At 44.6% G+C, this 21,859-nt stretch overlaps 1 protein-coding gene across 10 annotated transcripts in view; it reads left to right on the top strand.

Annotated features, from left to right (window-relative positions):
* The window catches only part of VWA3B (von Willebrand factor A domain containing 3B), a 270,056-nt gene that overhangs the window by 47,358 nt on the left and 200,839 nt on the right, over nucleotides 1–21,859 (top strand). For 9 of the 10 annotated variants that reach the window (XR_013402590.1, XR_013402591.1, XR_013402592.1 and 6 more), the window contains one exon: nucleotides 2,760–2,875. Coding sequence is in view for 6 of the 10 variants with exons in the window: in XM_015112923.3 (XP_014968409.3) it covers nucleotides 2,760–2,875 (116 nt within the window). In the remaining 4 variants the exon portion in view is untranslated. Of the gene's footprint in view, nucleotides 1–2,759; nucleotides 2,876–19,965; nucleotides 20,190–21,859 lie in introns of those variants that run through there. The other variant, XM_077958828.1, reaches the window with a different exon arrangement.

The following is a 21,859-nucleotide window of genomic DNA, read 5'->3' on the forward strand; positions in this document are numbered from 1 at the left end:
AAGAGGCTGCTTACCGAATTTAAAAGTGGTGAGATGTTCCTTGGGCTGGTGGGTCTGAGGACCTGAGGTAGTAGGTGGATCTTTCTCACGGAGCAAAAAGCAGGAGGACAGGGGATTGATCTCCCAAGGGAGGTCCCCCATCCGAGTCACGGCGCCAAAATGTCACGCGCGTCTGTGTGAAGAGACCACCAAACAGGCTTTGTGAGAGCAATAAAGCTTTTTAATCACCTGGGTGCAGGCGGGCTGAGTCCGAAAAGAGAGTCAGAGAAGGGAGATAGGGATGGGGCTGTTTTATAGCATTTGGGTAGGTAAAGGAAAATTACAGTCAAAGAGGGGTTGTTCTCTGGCGGGCAGGGGTGGGGGGGTCACAAGGTGCTCAGTGGGGGAGCTTTTGAGCCAGGATGAGCCAGGAAAAGGAATTTCACAAGGTAATGTCATCAGTTAAGGCAGGAACCGGCCATCTGGATGTGTACGTGCAGGTCACGGGATACAATGGCTTAGCTTTGGCTCAGAGGCCTGACACTTCCCTGTTCTCTGCCTTCTCAGCAGCATCTGTTAGTTTTTCTTTCTGATAATAGCCCTCCTAACAGGGTAAGATGGCATCTCATTCTTCAGTGTAGGTGCTCATCACAGTCGCTGGGGAGCTTGTTGATGATACGGAGGCCAGGCTTCACCTTGCAGCCTCATTCCCTGTCATAGAGCGGTCCGGGAATATGCATTTTCCCCATCACTTTGCATAATAACTGCCCAGAGAGCTTGATTGAAATGCTAATTTTATAGCCACAGCCCCAGGAATTCTAATTTTCAGGTTCTGTGAAGGGCTAGGAATTTTCGTTATTAACAAGACGTTGGGACTCTAAGGACCATTGCTGTGGCTGCTCTTACAGCACTTTGAAATCTTTTAATATCAGGTATACGGCTCCCATTCTGGGTCCTGAGCCCCTAAGTACAGAAGGGGGCTCCCTCCTCTAACCTCACTGGTTGAAAGAGGCAACTGGCCAGTCACCTCTCTTGCTGTTCTCGGCTTAGCTCATCTGGGGCATGCTAGAGCCCAGGGAAAAATTTCCTGTGAGAGAAACTGTGGTTCAGCTACCTAACGAGGCCGTGCAGTGCGTGGAGGTGGGTTTTGCAGAAAAGGATGAGGCATTGATCCTCCTGTCCACGCTCTGGGCCTTTGCAGGCAGGTGTAACGCAGCACGAGTAGTGCCCCTGCCTTCTCCACTCCCTGCCTGGACACTCCATGGCTTCTGGTTGCTCTTGGTGTACCTTTGGCTGTGGGGCCCCAGCTGGAGGGCAGTTATTCTCCAGCTGCAAGTGGCATGTCCTGAGTGTCTCAGGTTGTAGGAGGCTGCCTGGTCTGGTGACCCTCCAGCTGGACTCGGGCTTCTCCTGTGCCAGAGGCTGTGTCTGGGTAGAACCACCAGTCCAAGCACAGCGCTGTGCTCTAAGGCTCAAACAGCCTGTCATAATGCTGAACTGCTCCTGCACAAACGAGACTGTATCAGCCAGAGGCAATTTCTGCCCTGCTCTCTTTTCTAATCTAGAAAACAGATCAGAGAGTGGGAAGTCCTGGGCGCCAAAGGCCTTGACACTCAGGGCATGGGGCCTGCTGGGGCGAACCTTACCCATCTCCCCTCCTTGCCCTGCAGGACAAGGGAGCTGGACATTTCAGCTCCGGATGAAGCTCCTGCAGGAGCTGGGAATGGCCAGGCTAAGAGCTCACTGGCTTTAGGAAGGGCCACCAGAATGAGGCTGACCTTTTAATTGCCGTCAAGTCATTATTCCAGTCTTGCCTGAAACCCTTTAGGAAGAGACTGAGGCTTTCCATAGCTGAGGTGGGTTCCCTAGACTTCTCCCACCGTTTCCATCCTAAGCGGTGCTTCGGGATTTTCTCTGAGTTGAGTGTGTGGTGCTAGGCAGAGATGGAACTCCTGCGGGGCTGGAGGAGCATTACTTGTGACTTCCTCTGCCCGCCTGAAAGAAACGTCCTGCTCTTTATGGACTTGTTGGATTCCAGTTAAGTGGCTTTGAGGGTGTGACTTAGCCCGTCACCCCGTGCACTACACCAGTGCTTGCAACTTTCCTGTGCCTGTCAGCCCCCTGGGGACCCTGTTAAATGGATATTTGGACTCCACAGGGCTGGGTGGGGGCCTGGGAGTGTGTATTCCTAACCTGCTGCTCCTCGGACTATGCTTTGAAGAGACAGGTCCTAAAAACTTGTCCACACAGGAAGCTTCTTATTCGTGCCTAAGCTTGGCTCCTTGGGAAAGTGTGTGTTTGCTGAGTTAAAGTTGACTGGTACGCATCAGCAGCAGGCAGATGAGGCAAATGCTATCTGTGTCATGAGCTGTCCTCCCTGAACCCACAGAGCTGATGGGTGCTACTGGGGCCCCTCATTAGACCCCTGGCTTGGTTAAGCTGTGTTGACATGATGGAACCCTGGGAACAAGAGAAAGAATATAAGCATAGAGTGTCATTTTCCCAGAACCAGGAAATACCATTTGGTTGAGCTAATTTACCCTCTAATGAAAGGATGAGTTGTCAGTTAAAATCCCACATCATTCACAATTCTCTGTGCTATTCTGCCTCCCTGTCTTTTGCTTGTGGAACTGACAAGGTGCAAGGAGAAATAGTGACCGTGGCTAAGAAGATGAAGATGCCCAGTGCCTCAGAAGAGCGCGTTCAGTCCCAGGAGAAGTAACAGGCATGCACGGACACCTGCGTCCCACCTTCCTGATGAGCGTCTCTTCATGTTTCAGATTCCACGCATTCGCTGAGAGAACAGAGTGTGTAGAATTTCCTGCATTCTCCACGAAGGATGGTGACGATGTGATGACTTGGAATTCAAGGAAACTGAAAGGAAAACTCCCTCCAGGTACCTGGAATCCAGCAGCAGTGGTGTAGCTATGTCCCGAATAGCCTCAGATGACGTGGATCATTAGGAAGTAAAGTACGAGGGAGAGACTCCCCGTGTCTTTTGTATAATATTATTAATGTGGTGCAAGAGTGGAGTTAATGGACATTAGTGGTGAATTTGTCAGCCTAGCAACCGGGCATAAGTTTACAACCCAGGGAAATGGCCTAAGGGATGTGTGTTTACGAACTTGAGAACCTGCTGGAGATGTGGCCCTGGGCATGTCAATGCCGGAGTTAGTTCTCGGCAAGGCAGAGCCACTCTGCTGTGTGGATTAGTTGGGAGGCTGCAGAGAGGGTGTCTGCGGTTCTTGGGGGGGTTTCTGCTGTCCTCCCTGTGATGAAAGCAGGGCCTGTGGATGCAGCTTAAGAGACTGGCCTGTCCCTTGTGAGGGCCGAGGCTGCACAGGAACCTTTATGGAGGCGGAATGAACTTCCCCTTTCATTCAACGAATGTGATCAGAGAACTTAATGAGGACAGAGAATGAGGTCACCAAATCAGTGAGAAATAGGCTGTGGTTCAGAAAAACACTGGAAGGTTACTCAGAAAGCCAGGAGATGGGAGTTTCTTTTAAGCTGATGCAATTGCAAAGTGCTGAAGACTCTGAGTAAACCCCACTGAGAAAAGGAGGGAAGGAAGCCCCCTGTTCGATTGTTGGGTGAAGTGACCTGGTGGGTTGTTAGAAGTCTAAGAAACCCCACCCCCACTCCCCCGCTTTGTAAATTATCACACAGATTTCTAGCTTCATTATAAGGCAGAGGCTACTCCTTAGGGATGAGAGAGAAGTTGTAGCAACAGCCGCTTGAAAGATTTATGTAATGGTGCCGCAGAGGCTCCCAGGAGGAGGTTAGGTTGTCAGATGTAGATAAAAGTGAGGATGAGTCATGAGCCTGTTCCTGACACACACTTTGTAGATTCAAATTCTTGGTGTCCAAGCAGAGGAGGCAAGAGGTTCCCGTAGAGTTCACTGGAGGCACTACTTCGCGTAACAGACACCTTTGTTCCAGTTATGAGAGGGACATCTCCAGAGAATTTGAGAAAATGCCAATATATAGGCAAGATCGATGCTAATCTAAGAAGGAATTAATTCAGGATGTATATCATGCCTATTGAAAGTATTTCACAAGATTAACCCTAGTGGGCAATGATTTAATCAGGGCAAAGAATGTGAGATGTTACCAGCAACCCAAGGTGGGCCAATTACTGGAAAGGGGGTTTAGTCTTGGTCTCTGGATTCCTTGGCAACTTAGTTATAAAGGGAAATACAAACTGCATAGCTTGCATGTTCAGCAACTACCATCTTACCTTTTGAAGCATGCAAATTACATACAAAAACACTTTTCTTAGAACAAAATGCTTGGCATGGATTGCTGTTCTCAGTCCATTTCAGTGATCACATCTGAATCTGGGGGGAGAATCCCAAATCCTAAGTACATGAATCTTGTCTCCTCTGTCCATCACAGTGTCCCAGAAATGCCAACATTTCAAAGCCTACCTCTCCCACTCAAACTGCCCAGAAACCTTGACAGACTGTTTTGATTTGGAAAATGTGTGATTTCCCACCTCACCTGGGCCTCAGAGGCAGGTTTCTTCCCGTTACCTGATCACGTCTCTCTCCGTTGCCACATCAGCTGCTTCAAGCTTTTTCCAGCATCACTTTTCTCAGGCCACCCTCTTGTTTGGTGGGGGAGTGACTTCTTACATTATTTCCCCCTCTGTTGTATAGAAAATAGAGACTCTCAAGTAAGGCGTTGGAGAAGCATAGCGCAGAGGACTTTGCTGGCAATCTGAAGGAATTTCCTGCTATTATTGACTTTTTGGATTCCAGGTAACAGGCTTTCGGGGTGTGACTTACCACGACACCATGCTCTGTACCAACACAAAAAAAAAGAAACTCTGCAGTTAAGATAAAGAATGTTTTTTTAAAAATTATAGTAAATCATATGTACCCTAAATGTGCTATCTGAACCACTCTTAAGCTGAGAGTTCAGTAGTGTTAAGGACATTCCCATTGCTGTACACCCATCACCACCCTTTCCATCTTCCCAAACTGAAACCCTGTGCCCATCAAACAGTAGCTTCCGATGTCTGCATCTGTTCCTGCTGCTAGAGTAAAATATCCTAGACTGGGTAATTTATAAAGAGAAACTTACTTCTCACAGTTCTGGAGGCTGGGAAATCGGAGATCAGGGCACTAGCAGATTTGGTGTCTGGTGAAGGCTCACTCTGCTTCCCAGACTGTGCCTTGCTGCTGTATCTTTGGGAGGGGAGGAATGCTGTGCCCGCACAAGGCAGAGGAGATGAAAGGGCCAAAAAAAAAAAAAAAAGTGAACTGGACACTCCCTTCAGCCTCTTTTATAAGAGCACTAATCTTATTCAGGAGGGCTCCATCCTTATGACTTAATTACTTCCCCAAAGGCCCCACTCTTAATACTGTAACATTGGGTATTAGGTTCCAATGTATGAATTTTGGAGGGACACATATATTCAAATCACAGCACCCCATTTGTCCCACCCTCACCCCTAGCAACCGACCTTCTACTTACTTTCTGTCTCCTTTCTGAATGTGACTACTGTAGGTATCTCATAAATAAGTGCAATTATACAGTATTTGTCTTTCTGCCACTGGCCTATTTCACTTAGCATAATGTTCTCAAGTTTCATCTATGTTGTAATATGTGCCAGAATTTCCTTCCTTTTGAAGGCAGATAATATTCCACCCTGTGGATGTGCCACATCTCGTTCACTCATTCATCATGGATGCGCCACATCTCGTTCACTCATTCATCATGGATGTGCCACATCTCTCGTTCACTCATTCATCATGGATGTGCCACATCTCGTTCACTCATTCATCATGGATGTGCCACATCTCGTTCACTCATTCATCATGGATGCGCCACATCTCGTTCACTCATTCATCATGGATGTGCCACATCTCTCGTTCACTCATTCATCGTGGATGTGCCACATCTCGTTCACTCATTCATCATGGATGCGCCACATCTCGTTCACTCATTCATCATGGATGCGCCACATCTCGTTCACTCATTCATCATGGATGTGCCACATCTCTCATTCACTCATTCATCGTGGATGTGCCACATCTCGTTCACTCATTCATCATGGATGTGCCACATCTCGTTCACTCATTCATCATGGATGTGCCACATCTCGTTCACTCATTCATCATGGATGCGCCACATCTCGTTCACTCATTCATCATGGATGTGCCACATCTCGTTCACTCATTCATCCACCAACGGACTCCTGGGTTGCTTCTACCTTTTGTCTGTTGGGAATAATGTTATGAACACGGGTGTACAAAATATCTCTGAGATTCTGCTTTTCATTCTTTGGGATATATACTCAGAATGGAAGTTCTGAATCCTATATGGGGATTCTGTTTTTAATTTTTTTCCAGAAACCTTCACACTGTTTTCCATAGCGGCTATACCATTTTACATTCCTACCAACAGTGCACAAATTTCACTCATCCTGGCCAGCACTTGTTATTTTCTCTGTTTTTGATAGTAGCCATCCTAATGGGTGTGAGGCAATATCTCATTGTGGTTTTAATTTGGATTTCCCTACTGATTCATTATTTTGAGCAGCTTTTCATGTGCTTGTTGAAATTTTGACACAATATTTTAAAAAGCCAGAGTTAATGCCGCAAAAATCCATGATGATGAAAATATCACAATTTCAAATAAAGACGGGTTCCAACAAGACTCTGTGAGGCCATATTGGAGCCTGAGGCAAGAGGAGAAACGTGTGCCTCTATATATATGCTGTTATTTATTATTTGTAATGATAATTTGTTTCTAGGTTATTAAGTTAAAAAATCTTGAACAATTAAAATGTGTATTAATGCACTATTTTAAGTATTTTGGGAGTACATATCTCTCACTAAAGTTTTTATTCATCACACATACTTTCAAAGTTACTTTCTCACATTTCTTATAATTTACAACTCTGAGTTGAAAATGAAGTAAGAATTAGACTTAGAACATCCTTTTTTTTTTGAGAGGGAGTCTCGCTCTGTCTCCCAGGCTGGAGTGCAGTGGTGTAATCTCGGCTCACTGCAAGCTCCGCCTCCCGGGTTCACGCCATTCTCCTGCCTCAGCCTCCGGAGTAGCTGGGACTACAGGCGCCTGCTACCACGCCCGGATAATTTTTTTGTACTTTTTTTTAGTAGAGGCGGGGTTTCACCGTGTTAGCCAGGATGGTCTCGATCTCCTGACCTCGTGATCCACCCGCCTCGGCCTCCCAAAGTGCTGGGATTACAGGCGTGAGCCATGGCGCCCGAGCAGAGCATACTTTTTAGTTGATGAATTTGTTTCCGTCAAGATCAGTAGTGTAAAATAATAAATTCTGTTTTGGTACAAATGAAACGGTGTAAATTTTAACGTTTTTACTTTTTAATTTTCTTTTCTTTTTTTTTTTTTTTGAGACGGAGTCTCGCTCTGTCGCCCAGGCTGGAGTGCAGTGGCCGGATCTCAGCTCACTGCAAGCTCCGCCTCCCGGGTTCACGCCATTCTCCTGCCTCAGCCTCCCGAGTAGCTGGGACTACAGGCGCCCGCCACCTCACCCGGCTAGTTTTTTTTGTATTTTTAGTAGAGACGGGATTTCACCGTGTTAGCCAGGATGGTCTTGATCTCCTGACCTCGTGATCCGCCCGTCTCGGCCTCCAAAAGTGCTGGGATTACAGGCTTGAGCCACCGCGCCCGGCCAACTTTTTAATTTTCTAGAATTTTTTTCGACTACTTTAATGTTCTGGGAACAAATTACCCATTGCAAATCCATGCCATCATGTGTGCAGGGGTGCGTACCGCATTGCTCCCCTTCGCCTCGGGCTCCAACACGGCTCCTACTCAGCAGGGCTCCCGCCTTCTAACCCCATCCACTTCCCCCTTCCACATGCACCTCGTTTTCAAGCTCTGTCTGAACGTCTGCCATCTCTTGGGCCATATGCACCTGCTCTCACGTAAGCTCTGGAAGATGCTCCTTTGCTTCCCCGCTTCTTTCCATGTAAACATTACCTTTCTGGGAAGCATTCCGTGGCCAGTGTCTCCCGTCTGCCCTTTTAGGCTGCTTGTTGAGGCATCTGCTGCAGCATACCAGCCATAGACAGGACAGTACCTTTTAGTGGTAATTTGGGAAGGTCCAGAAACCGGAGCAGGCAAGAATGTCTGTTCACAAACTCCCGAATGCTAGAGAGATCCATTAGAAATTCCGTAATTGTATTTTTTCATGAGCTCGCCCGCATTTTCTTACACACTGGGGGAGAACGTGCAGAATTCCTGTCTTCCCCTGCTGCGTATGCCCCCTGAGCCCAGGAAGCACAGAGTGATGACAAAGGAAATGTGTGTGGGCGGGAGTGCAGATCTCATAATGTCTTATGACATAGTCTCCACCATCCGTGCTCCTTAAGCAAATCTTAATGTTTCTAGAAAGGAATAACTACTCACCTGCGTGAGGGTGGGGCTCGGTTGCTGGCCTGCGCTGGGCTCCCAGGCCCTTGGTGCAGCTACCTGGCCGGGTGGTCAGAATCCCAGGGCCCCAAAAGCTGGATGCCCGGACGTGGGCACGTGGCAGTCGTCTCACCTTTTACTGCCAGGGATGACTGCCTGCCTCAGAGATTCTGCTTCCTCCCAGCGCTGATCCGTCCCATCCGGGAATGCTCCCCCAGCCTCAGATGAGCTCCCCTCCCTGGTGAGAGCAGGATCTTTGGCTTGGATTTACGGAGTGTCGGAAGTTTAGTCTGGCAGATGCTGCTGACTGGAAGCTGCCACTTGTCTTTTAAGCCTCTGCTCCTTGTACCTGTCCTTCCCCTTGTTTCAGCCCAGAGTTGGCTGGGTCCCTGCCGCTGTTCCCACTCCTGGGGCATTGAGCGGGGGAGGTGGGTGCTCTGTTGAGGAGCCAGCATCTTCCCTCCCATACTTCTCTGCGTGAGGGCGTTCCTGCCTCTTTCTCTCTTTATGAGGGTCTTGGCTGTCTGCTGGAGAGGGTCAGGGGCACCAGTGGAATACAGATTATTATGGGACCAGAGCGATGCTCCCTCTTGGTGCTCCTCTGAGCCACCCAGCCCCCAGCAGCTTGTCTGCCCTTCTCTGTTAATGAGTGTAGATTTTCTTCCTGGCCTGTGTCTACCGTGAAGTATTAATATTCGTCTAACCCATAAACAAAATAAGACAGGCACATTAAGCTTCCCTGAATCTAGGAATTTTCCTTGGAAAAGATCCTTTTCCAAGACTGGGCAACATTTTCCCCATTCTTGCCCTGGGGTCTCAGTTTCCCCTGTCCACAGTCTTGTGGCCTATGCCCCAGGCCCCCTCACCAATGGCCAGTTAAGAGGTGGGCCTGATGGGCAGGTAGCAGGGTCTCCTTGCCTTGGCACCTGGCTCTCAGGGAATCTGTTGACATTCCTCCTACCTAGCTTCTGAAAGCTTTTGACACATAGCAGCCGCTCATTGTTTAAATGCGGTGACACTTTTCATCCACTCTGGTTGGCGGTGTTCCATCTGGTGCTGCTGAAGGAGACCTTTTTGCTTCAGAATCTGAAACAGCCCTGAAAAACCGTCTTCTATGCCCCTCTCTTTCTGTGTGTATGTGTCCGTTTTGCACTGCTACAAAGGAATACCTGAAGCTGAGTAATTTATAAAGAAAAGAGGTTTATTTGGTTCAGGGTTCTGCAGGCTGTGCAAGCAGGGCACCAGCATCTGCTCAGCTCCTGGTAAGGCCTCAGGAAGCTTCCGAAAGCCTTTTAAACATGGCAGAAGGCAAAGGGGGAGCCAGTGCATTACATGGTGAGAGAGGGAGTGAGAAGGGGGAGGACTCGGACTCTTTTTAACTATCACATCTCATGGAAACTCATTACCACGGAGAGGGAGGGCACCAAGTCATTCAGGAGGGATCTGCCCTTGTCACCCACACACCTTCCGCCAGGTCCCATCTCCAGTACTGGCAATCACATGTCAACATGATATTTGCAGAGGACAGACATCCAAACTGTATCACTGGGCATTCTTGGGAGTCAGGGAAACTCATCTTTTAAGCAAACTCCAAGTGGCCTTCCTGCTGGCCACTTTGCACCTGACCAGGGCTTAAAAATATTCTGTGATATTCTTTGAACCTTAATCTTATCATGATGTTCTCCAAGTCAGCAGTGACTTCCGGGAGGCACACCCGTCTCTGCCCACCAGTTAGTGATGGTCTTAGCTGTCCCCTCTGGAAGAGGAGACACACCCATCTCTGCCCACCAGTTAGTGATGGTCTTAGCTGTCCCCTCTGGAACAGGAGGCACACCCGTCTCTGCCCACCAGTTAGTGATGGTCTTAGCTGTCCCCTCTGGAAGAACTGGCTCCAGTGCATTGGTTGTGTAGGTGGCACTGCCTGAGGTCCTGGCAGACCCAGGTGAGGCCTCCTAAGTGGCAGATTTGAATTTCTGGTCACCAAAACAAGGCCGATTACTTACTTTGATTTCTAGAATTCAGTTTAATTTTTTATTCCAGTCTCCTCTCCTCTGGTTGGGTGGGAAATTAAGCTCAGTCCTTGTCCCCAACCCGAGCTTTACCCACAGTTTGGAGACCCTGCGCAGCGTTTATGCATCAGGAGGTGGGGTCTAGTCGTTGGATATCTGTTCTGGAAAATCACCACATAAATACCCCTTGTCCCTGCCTTACTGCCGCTTCAGGCTGAACATCTCTGTGCTGTTCCTGGGCTGGACTACGGATGTGTAAGTCTTGTGCAGACCCTGCCCTGCGCCTCTGGATTCCCGCCACGCAGACTTCCTCCCAGGGCGCTGCAAAGAACTGAGGCCCGTTCTTGTCTTCTCTTGGGGCCTGTCTCCTGTTCTCCCCCAAGCCAAAGGCAAGCTCCCTTTTATCTGAGAAGAAGCCTTGCTCCTGCCTGCTTCTTCAAAGCTACCTGCTTTGTAAACCCGAATACCTCTCCTAGGGGTTTAGGCTTAAAAAAGCTGGAACGTCTTGCGACCGACTTCATCTTTCTACACTGCCATCAACCTCCCTGGGGGAAAGTTTGCAATGAGCCTGGTATCTGCTCCAATGTGGAGGAGGAGAGAGGGGAAAACAGATTATCATCGCAGAATGTGATCCATCCATGTGCATAAATGTGACCTTCTGTAAGTGCCAGGGGTATGATGTTAAATCCTAACACAGATGGCTCTTCTGTGGAGGTGGAGACCACTGAGATAACTTCATTAGTTACTTTGTTTTTGATGTTCTAAAATAACACTTCAAGAATAGATGCTGGAGAATGATAAATGAAGAGTTGGCAGGCTCTTGAGTGAGGCATGCAGCTCTAGAGTACAATTTGGAAGCCCCTGGCCGTATGTGGCTGGAGAGCACTCAGAATGGAGTGAGTCCAAAGTGAGATGTGCTGTGAATGTAAAATACACACTAGATTCCAAGGACTTAGTGTAAAACATATAAATCATCACATTAACAATTTTAAATATAGAGGATAAATCAAAATGATAATATGTATATGTTGAGTTATATCAAATATATATATATATTTGTTTGTTTTGAGAGGGAGTCTCTCTGTGTCACCCAGGTTGGAGTGCAGTGGCACGATCTTGGCTCACTGCAACCTCCACTTCCTGGGTTCAAGAGATTCTCCTGCCTCAGTCTCCCTAGTAACTGGAATTACATGCGCCCGCCACCACACCAGGCTAAATTTTGTATTTTAGTGGAGATGGGGTTTCACCATGTGGCCAGGCTGGTCATGAACTCCTGACCTCAAGTGATCCACCAGCCTCAGCCTCCCAAAGTGCTGGGATTACAGGCCTGAGCCACCACACCTGGTTATCCACAGAGTTTTCGAATGTCCTTCTCTGCAGTCTTTACACACTGAAAGGACAGCCTGGCTGCTATGACGCCCTTGGCTCACTTTCCTCCCTTGAGTGGCTCGGGAGCTGGGCTCCCACATCCTCTCTGCTGCATGTTGCTGAGGAGAAATCCGAGGCCATCTCGATTCGTTTTTCTTTTATAAGTGACTTTATCTTTTTGCCTGGTTGCCCCCAAAATTCTTTTTTGATCTTTAAAGTCCATTAAGTGTTAGGATTTGTCTCAGTGCTGGCTGCCATGGTCCATTTTCCCTGGCATACAGTGTACCCTTTCCATCTGTACACTCCAGACTTCTATTTCAGACAAGATTCCTTGGATTGTATCTGTAAATAAATATTTGTCCTGTTTCATTTTATTCTTATTTTAAATTGGACAAATATATTACAGGTTGCTTTGTATGTGCCAGGTCCTCTTCCAGCCTCTTACCAAATTCCAGCTCACTCAATCTTCATAACATACTCCCATGGAGTAGGCACCATTATTATTTTCATTTTAGTGATGGGGAAACCAAAACAGAAGGTGGTTGTGATGTAGCAGGACGAGCCGCAGACAAAACCTCTCAGACACCGAGTTGTAGAAGGAACGGCTTTATTCAGCTGGGAGCATCGGCGAGCTACCGCCTTAAAATCCGAGCTCCCCAAGTGCACAATTTCTGTCCCTTTTAAGGGCTCACAACACTAAAGATTTCACATGAAGGGTCATGATTGATTTGAGCAAGCAAGGGGTACGTGACAGGGGCTGCATGCACCAGTGGTCAGAGTGAAACAGAACAGAGCAGGGAGTTTCACAATGTTCTTTTATACAATGCTGGGAATCTATGGATAATATCAGTTTCTAAGTCATGAGTTGATTTTTAACTACTGGGTTTAGGCCAGGCAGGCCCAGGCCTGGTTTTGGGCCTGACACCAGGCTACCTGTCTTTGGTTTTGCTTCCTTGTTTTTTCTTAAAACAGGTACTGAGTATAAAACAATATGAGAGTGGCTCTCTCTTTCTTCATTTCCCCCCTTTTGAGACTCTCACTTTTTATTAGTGGGAATTCTCACTCTTATTTTTGCTACTTCTGTCTTTTTGTGCAATAGATTGATAGTGATTCATATAGTACACTTGTGCTGAAGCATTTTGGTGAATTAAGGTAGTGATGAAGCTTTTTGATCATTTGAAGAAGTACAGGTAGCAAACAAGGGAGCAGTAAGCAGGTTATTACTATTATAACTTTTATTATAAGAGTTTTAAATCTTCTTAGTGCTGGGAACTAATTTTCAAACATGGCTCCCGGATTAAGTCTGTGCCACACTTGCACGGGTACATGTGCCAGTTTTGTCATATTTTTAACTATGTCTTTAACGACTTGCCTTTGATTATCTGTGTGTAGATAGTAATTAGTAAGGTTAAATTTCTTATAGACCTCTTTTTCAGCTGCTAGCAAGTAGTCGAGAGCCAATCTATTTTGATAGATAGCATTTCTTATCCGAGTTTCTCGCGAGGCCAGAATAGTCAAGGCTTGACCAGTTTTATTAGTGATGATTTTTAAAACAGCTTGCAGCCATATGATTCGGTTGAGCATGTAAATGGGGGTCCAGTATTCCTATGAGCCATCTTGTGTCTAAGTGGCAGGCCTATAGTATTGTATGATTTTTAGGAGGTCATTTATCATTTTTTTAATTACCTATGGCTATGCTTTGTTTTCCGTGGGAAGCATAGACAGGGAAGCTCAGAAGTTCACCTGTTTTTATGGGCAGTAAGAAGAAAGATGGCTTAATAGTGCCAATAACACAACCACCTGTCTACTGGTCAGGCAGCTTAGCATAGGCTCTATGTCTACATATCCAGTATAACCCGGTGGGGGCAGTCTAGTCCTGGTGGAATTCTGGGTGGGACTGTTTTTGTGGTACTATTATACAGCTTTTGCCTAAGACAATTAAGCTGCCCTACAGGATCAGTGAATCCTTTTCCTTCTCTAGCTCTGCAATACTGTCTAATAATTGAGAATTTTAGAACCTAAAAATTGTCAGGGTGGTTCTTTTGGGCCAGAAATTCATCAGGAACTGGGTCTGCAGGAACTAATTCTCAGGCTTCCTGTGGCCATTGATCTCTTATTACAGTTTTTTTCACAAACATAACATGAAGTGACATTTAGAGACTAGGCTACATGCTCAACTAATTGCAGAAACAAATTTCTGGTTTTTCCTGGAGTCTCTGGTACTGGCACATTTAGTTTATCATAGAAAGTCTGAAATACTAGTTCTGGAGAGAGTTTACGAACCTCCTCTTTTACTAAGATATTTACTCTAGGACCTAGTCCTTTTTTTTGATGCCCAGAGATACATGTTCTTTTTTTTTTTTTTTTTTTACCTTGGGTTTAAGGGATTTGTAATTATTAATTTTAAGGGGTTGCAGCTTCCACTCGTACAGGAGGAGCTGCCTTCTCCTTTTTGGAGCTAAACAGGATCTTTTTTATTTTTATTTTTATTTTTTTTAAGTAGCCCAAATGACATAAGACCAGTATTGACACATCTCACATAAATATGATTCTTGACAGATACACTTATTTTCTGCTGTGTAACTTTTTCCCCAATCTACAGAACCACATCCCATCCCAGGCTGCTTATTATTCATAGTGGCACAGGCGTCAGATTTTAAGGTTACATTTTTGGGGACCCCTCTTTTTTCTGTTTTAGCTATTACTTTACTTGTGTTACTTAGAAAAGGACCAGTCCTTAATTTTATTTTAAAAACTGTGATCATGGGAGGTTCAGAGGGGTCATAGCACACATCGGGCTGGTCACTTCCCGGATTACATATCTTGTACTGGGTGTCATTATACAAACAAGTTTCTTTTAGAGTCCTGGTGCACTTATAATAACCATAAAGTAATAGGACCATAGCAATCTTTTGTCCTACCTCAGTGACTTGATGTATATACTGGGAACAGCCCTCAGTCTGAGGAAGGTCAGTTGAAGTCCTTACTGTACAAGTCCAAATTTTAAGGAAAATGAGTCCCACGATGAGTTTCCTCATGCTTCGGCCACGCGTGGACCAGTCAGCTTCCGGGTGTGACTGGAGCAGGGCTTGTCGTCCTCTTCAGAGTCACTTTGCAGGGGTTGGCGAGGCTGCTCCCATCCACGTACAGCCCCCAATCTACTGATGTTTAAGGTCGGCCTCGGAGGTTGTGCCCGCTAGAATAAACTGAGTCCAGTGCTTTTACACAGTTAGTTTAACTGGGCTCTCTGAGACCAGGAGCAAGGTGGTGGGGTTTAGGGTGTTGCAAACTTCAATGGCTATGCGGGGATTTTTACAGAGCAAGCTTTGGTATCCAGTTAGTCTAGCATTTATTAGCAAATGGTGTCCTTTGGTATTTGTTAAAATCACCACAGCATGGGGGGACTTTATGTTTAGGTTTTGCCTAAGAGTTAGCTTCTTGTGCTAACAGGGCCATTGCTGCCAGGGCCCTTGGACATGGGGGCCAGCCTTTGGAAACCTTGTCTAGTTGTTTTGAGAGAGAGGCCACCGGCCTTGGCCAGGGCCCTACAGTCTGAGTTAAAACTTCAACTGCCATTTTTTATTTTATTTTATTTTTCTGACACATAGAGTGTAAAGAGTTTTGTCAGGTCAGGTAGCCTCAGGGCTGGGGCCGACATGAGTTTTTCTTTTTAACTCATGAGAAGCTCATTGCTGTTGGTTGTAATAGATGCAGTTTATTTAGTCTACATTTTTATTGACTGTCATCTGCCAAAATGTTGACTTTAATCCTGTAACTATTTGATTTCAAGCTTTAAATTGATCTGGTGTTCTTTGCGGGGCTTTAATTACATCTAAATAGATGTGAGAGTTGAAAGACCTATAAGGGGCTTCTCTCACTTTATGATGTCTTATTATTATTATTATTAGTATTAGTATTAGTGTTTTCCTCTGGTTGATGAAATGCCAGGGTGAAAGGGATAGCCAAATGGACTAAAGCACAAGTGCCACTCTAGTTATTCGTCAGAGTGCCCAGTAAAGGTCCATCACAATACCACACACATCCACTTGGGGATGAACAAGGGTTGACTGATTGATAAGCTCTTGAAATTTCTTAAGCTGACTGCATCCCGTCAGGTCTCCAAGGAATGCTAAGTCTCCTCCCTGACGTGAGAGACACGAAGTGAACTTACTGTTGGGAGATGGAAGCTGGATGGCCCTCGGGGGCTGACCCGCAGGGACTTTGGGATATAGCAGAGAGAGCCTGGCATGACTTATTACTCCAGGCTGTAGAATCCTGGAAAAGAGCTACCATGCAGCCCACGCCTGGTCGACTGGAGGACCACCTTTTCCGGGCCTCTGGCCTGCCATGTGCACAAGCATAACAACTGCTTTTGTTTAACGTGAAGATGGAATATTTGATCCGTTTTAACCAGGCATTTGCATCTTGGTATGCTGTCTTAATTGCCAAAGTTTAAGTCTTTAACTTCTATGATCCTCTAGTAAAATGAATGTTTCCTTTAGCACCTATCTTTATTAGTTTTTAGACCAAAGAAAGCTAAACACCATTTTATATTTAATAATGCTTCTTGTATGATTTTTATACCAGATAAGCTAAATTTTACCTTTATATTAGTGTGTTATTAATGTTAAACTTAATTTTAATAAAAACTTGTAGACATATTTATCCAATTTTTCATGTTTGACTATAAGGTAAGATTTTATAGACTCTTTTTAACCTTTTATAATTTTTGTTAAAGAGCAGGTTGATGCTTTAAGAAAAACCTGTTGTATTTTTATTTTAATGCCCAGTTCACAGAAAAACTGGATAATACCTTTTTAATTTTAGCTAATATGTTTACACACAGAATTTTTTTACAACTAACGTTTTAAAACTTGCTTAAACTTTCAAAACAATAATTTTTTAACCTTTTAATGTAGGTCAAAATCCACATTCTTTTTTTTTTTTTTCTTGAGACGGAGTCTCGCTCTTTCGTCCAGGCTGGAGTGCAGTGGCGCAATCTCGGCTCACTGCAAGCTCCACCTCCCGGGTTCACGCCATTCTTCTGCCTCAGCCTCCCGAGTTGCTGGGACTATAGGCGTCCGCCACCACGTCCACCTAATTTTTTGTATGTTAGTAGAGACAGGGTTTCACCGTGTTAACCAGGATGGTCTTGATCTCCTGACCTCATGATCCGCCCGTCTCGGCCTCCCAAAGTGCTGGGATTACAGACGGGAGCCACCGTGCCCGGCGTAAAATCCACATTCTTATGCCTCCTTATAATCATTTTACCAAAGGTGTATTTTACTTTTTTTTATGTTTCTTCAGTAGTACTCAGGAGGCCTTATTACTTTTAAATTATACAACAGTTTTTGCATAAAATTTTTTTAACCTGTTTTCTTTTATGACTTTTGCAGACAATTTTTTTGACATGTCTCAACTTTTTGACTTATTACAAACTTTTTTTTAAACAACTAGTTAATTTATTTCAAGACAAGAATTTACCATGTGACATTCTTTTTATATAAATTCTGCCTCCCTCCTTTTTTTCCTTTTTTAAAAATTTTCAACAGTTCCTAGTGGGGTGGGCTTATTTTGCACCTGACCCATATTTTCTCAAGACAAAATGCCACACTCACACCACACACACTCACCACAAAACAAAGAACGGGTAAAGAGGGCACACACACACTTTTATCGTTTATACCAAACCAAAATCAGAATGCCACGAAATTCAAAATCTGAGTATCAAGAAATTTAAGCCAAGTCAAAACCAAAGTATTGAGCAATTCAAGTCAAGTCAAAACCAGAACAAAATGCTAATCCAGGCACACTGTGGGTAATCAGGCCACACTTCCACTCAAATGGAGTGGGGCAAGTTCCAAAGACCAGTCTTACCAAATTTCAGAGGTCTGGACCTTCCCGGTGTTCAGCCACTGTGTTAATCCTCTGCGGGGGCCTGCTAGGTGCTGCTCTGATGAGGCAGTTGCCTACCTGGGAGGGCTCTTTGGATCCGGTCACTCAGGCTGGTCGCAGTTCCCCGCAGGGATGCTCCACAGGGCAGGCCTAAGCTGCCTAAGGGGCTGCCTCGGCCCTCCGTCAGTTACCTCGCTTCCCGGTCAGGGAACCAAGAAATGTGCATACATTATCGCATTTGTATGAGGCTGGGGGTCTGAACCGAGGCTGTCAGGAGCACCTGACTATATTGTACTCTCCAGACATAGTACAGACAATTTGGAAAATACGGAGAAGAAAGGAAAAGAAACATTCTTGCCATCCAGATATTTGCACCATTGAATATTTTGGTATATTTCCTACCAGTCTTCTCACTATATACTTAAAAATAATTAAAGCATAAATATATTATTGTACAAGTTGAATATTGAATTTTCTACTTAATATAGAATCAAGTATTTTCCCACTTGATTTTTTAAATCAAAAAATATAAAATTTTTGTAGTTGACATTAAAAATATCAAATACTTCATTAAAGTCATATATTAGAGTTTTGTCAGTCATTTCCTATTAGACATTTGGGTAATTTCAATCTTCTTTTGCTGTTAGAGATCATACTGTACTTATCTTTTGTGTGGTGTATTTACTTCTGTAGTTTAGATTAAAAAAAAATAGATTTCTAGTAGTGAAAATACTGAACCAAAATATTTGAACATTGTGGGGTAATCTCTCGTGCTGAATTGCTTTCCAAAAAATATTTTAAGACAATACAACTCACACCCATTTCACAGAACCTGAATTAGCATAAAAATAGTATCTGATTGTTTCCATCTGAATTTCTTTGATTAAGAAATTAGTGTCAATTAGTGTTAAAAGTAGTGAAGTTGAACATTTTTGGATTTGTTAACTTCTTTAGTCAACTGCCTGTTTGTCTGTTACCCTTTTCCTTGTGGGGGTCTCGTGTTTCTTATCACATCATGTGAACAGCCTTTGATGTATTACATATGGATAATTTATGTTGATCATTGTGTTCCTTTTCATTTTGGCTATTTTTTATAGGCAACCATAAAATTTGCACAGTAACTCTAATCTATAAATCCTATAGCTCCTTCATAACTGTATTTCTTCTCCTTTTGGTTCTTTATGGCCTGAATTTAAAACAAAAGCAAAAATTGTTTTGGTCCTTCTAGATTTATTTTGAAGTATGGTGTGATGTGGGAATATAAATGGATTTTCCCTAAAATATGTAACAACTGCCTTCACACCACTCACGCACCCTTTCTTTCTCCACTGACCTCTGTGTCACCCTTTGCAATATATTATATTCTTCTATATGACGCTTGCTCCTGGACCATCTGCTATGCTTCAGGGCTCTTTCTCTTTCTAGTCTGAGGTTGGTCATGACCATTTGAGTATAATTTGTTTTTCTACCTACTCTGTATATTTATTGTAGATGTGAAGAATGGGCTTCATGTTATCCAAATAAACCTTCACTTTGAATGTCGTTTGCCAGACTGAGTCTTCTAAGGCAAGTGCACGTGTGCTTGGTTTCTGTGCTGTCCTATTCAAGGCACACTATTTTTCTCATAATATTTATTGACATGCTAAGCTTTTTGGGTTTTGCTCCAAATACATTTTTCTTCTCTCTTCCTTGGTTTATTGACATAATTTGGTTAGCTCCAGTGATACACTTTGAAAGAAAAAAGATTGAGCTGTATCAGCAGTTTGCTTACTGCAGCTTTGCTTTTTGGTGTATTAAAGCCTTTACAATTTTGCAACAATAATATTATTGTTACTGGTGGAGAGCCTCCAGGTCCTTGGCATTTTGAAGAAAGAATTGGACAAAACTCACAAAGCCAGGAAAAAAATGGAGCAACAAAAGCAGGGATTTATTGAAAATGAAAGTACCCTCCATAGGGTGTGAGCTGCCTGAGCATAGGGGCTCAAGAGCCCAGTTACAGAATTTTCTGGGGTTTAAATACCCTCAAGAGGTTTCTCATTGGCCGCTTGGTATACACCCCATGCAAATGAAGTAGTGGCCTGCAATCAGTCTGATTGGTTGTGGAAAGAAACTAGTCAGAGGCTGACATGAAGTTGCAAAGGTTACACCTTATGCAAACATCTGATTGATTGTGGAAAGCAGCCAATCAAAGGTACTTTCAATTTTCCATCTGCCAGGCAGAAAAGGTGTGTAGGGGGTGGGGTTTGCAAAGGGAGTACCTCTGGTTCTTCTGTTACTTAGGTGTGGAAAGTTGGGGTTTTCCTTTTGATTTAGTTCTAGGAAGTCACTGAGAACTGGCCTTAGGTTCCCTGCCTATTCCCCCGCCTCGTTATCAATTATCAATTGGAGATTTAAAAAGCTATAATTGTTTTTGAAAGTTTTCAAAGGACTTTGGACTGCTCTAACCTAAATTACTAAAGCCTGGATAAATAGATAGACGCATTGCTACAGGTTCTGATTTCATTTAATTTTGTTGTTTGATACTCATTGGTAAGTAGATATTTGTATGAATCTTCATTTCTTATAATGGGTTTGATACATACATTGTAATGGTATCTGCAAATAAATTAGTTATATATGAATTATTATTAACTTCTAAACCTCATATTTTAGGATAGTTCCTTATATCAATGCTTCTTCTGAGGAAAACAAAAAGTAGTTGTAGACTGAGAGCAATTCTATCTAGTTTCTTGCTTCATTGTAAAGGCAAAAATAGATGTATTTTCCTGTAAAATTATTTATTGATTCTGTGCTTGCTTTAGATTCCTATAGGTACATTAATTGCTTGGAGGGATTTCTCCCTAAAGTTTTTTCTGTGTGTTTGTTTTTCCAGGACTGCTCTTTCCAGGCGGGGGAAAGCTTTTCCCAGTGTTTTGACAGTGACAGCGTGAGCTGCTTAGGGGGTGCATTAGGTAGCGCGTTACATTTTACCTTTTTTTTTTTTTTTTTAATTGCCCTTCAGGAGTTTGTGGTCATTCTTCTTTGACTATAAAGAATGTGAAGGCAGAGGACAGGGAGCAGACTCAGGTTCACAGCACCTGCTGAGTCAGGAGCCCGCTGAGCATGTGTGCAGAGGTGGCCCTGATGCGATGGTGATGCCTGCCCCCTAGGGATCAAGTGAAATTGCCTCTAACCTTGATTCCATGGCTTGGTGGTGTCTAAAGACCCTTTTGCCCAATTTCTGTGAACTTCTAGAGCAGGAGGCATACCCTTCTATTCCCATCACCCTCTGGGATCCTGTGCCTGCCTGCGTGGTGTCTGGTTTCCCCACGTTAGTCTGGAAGAAAATTCTATTCTAAACTATCTATTCTAAAATTCGATTCCTCTCCGCACCATCCTTTGACAGTCTGTAGGTGTGATTTTAACAGATGCCACTGACTCTCTGGGGGGTGAGGAAGGACCGACATACATCCTCCCTGCTGCCTCCTTTCTATTTCCGTTTGCCTTCTGAAGCTTCTCACCTTTTCAAGAGCAAAACATGCCACTGAGTCCTCTCGCCACTCGATGGCATATATCTTGCACTCGAGGTTTGCTGAGCTTCTTGTACCTGTTGGTTTACAGTTTTCATCAAATTTGGAAAAATGTCAGCCATCATTTCTTGATCACAGGTCTACATGTCACCTGCAGTTTGATTAACATAGAATGGACTCTCCTTTAGTGCTAATTTTTTTTTTTTTTGAGATGGAGACTCTCTCTGTGGCCCAGGCTGGAGTGCAGTGGCGCAGTCACGGCTCACCGCAACCTCTGCCTCCCGGGTTCAAGCGATTCTCCTGCCTCAGCCTCCCGAGTTGCTGGGATTACAGGCACCTGCCATGATGCCCAGCTAATTTTGTGTTTTTAGCAAAGACTGAGTTTCATCATGTCGGTCAGGCTGGTCTCTGACCTTCAGTGATACGCCTGCCTCGGCCTCCCAAAGTGCTGGGATCACAGGTGTGCGCCACCGTGCCCAGCAGTCCAGGGTTTATTCTTATTGTGGTGAATGCATTGCATGAGCACGAGCTGAGGCCTGCTGTGTGCTACATATAAGACCCCTGCTCATGTCATATCCAATTGGCCAGAGCCAGTCACATGATCATGTCCTACAGCAATGGCTGGGGAGGTCTACTCCACTCACACGGAGGTGGGGAGGAAAGTGAACGTTTGATGAACAGTAATGTACG

The sequence above is a fragment of the Macaca mulatta genome, chromosome 13, assembly GCF_049350105.2.
Source record: "Macaca mulatta isolate MMU2019108-1 chromosome 13, T2T-MMU8v2.0, whole genome shotgun sequence".
In the NCBI taxonomy this organism is placed as follows: domain Eukaryota; kingdom Metazoa; phylum Chordata; class Mammalia; order Primates; family Cercopithecidae; genus Macaca; species Macaca mulatta.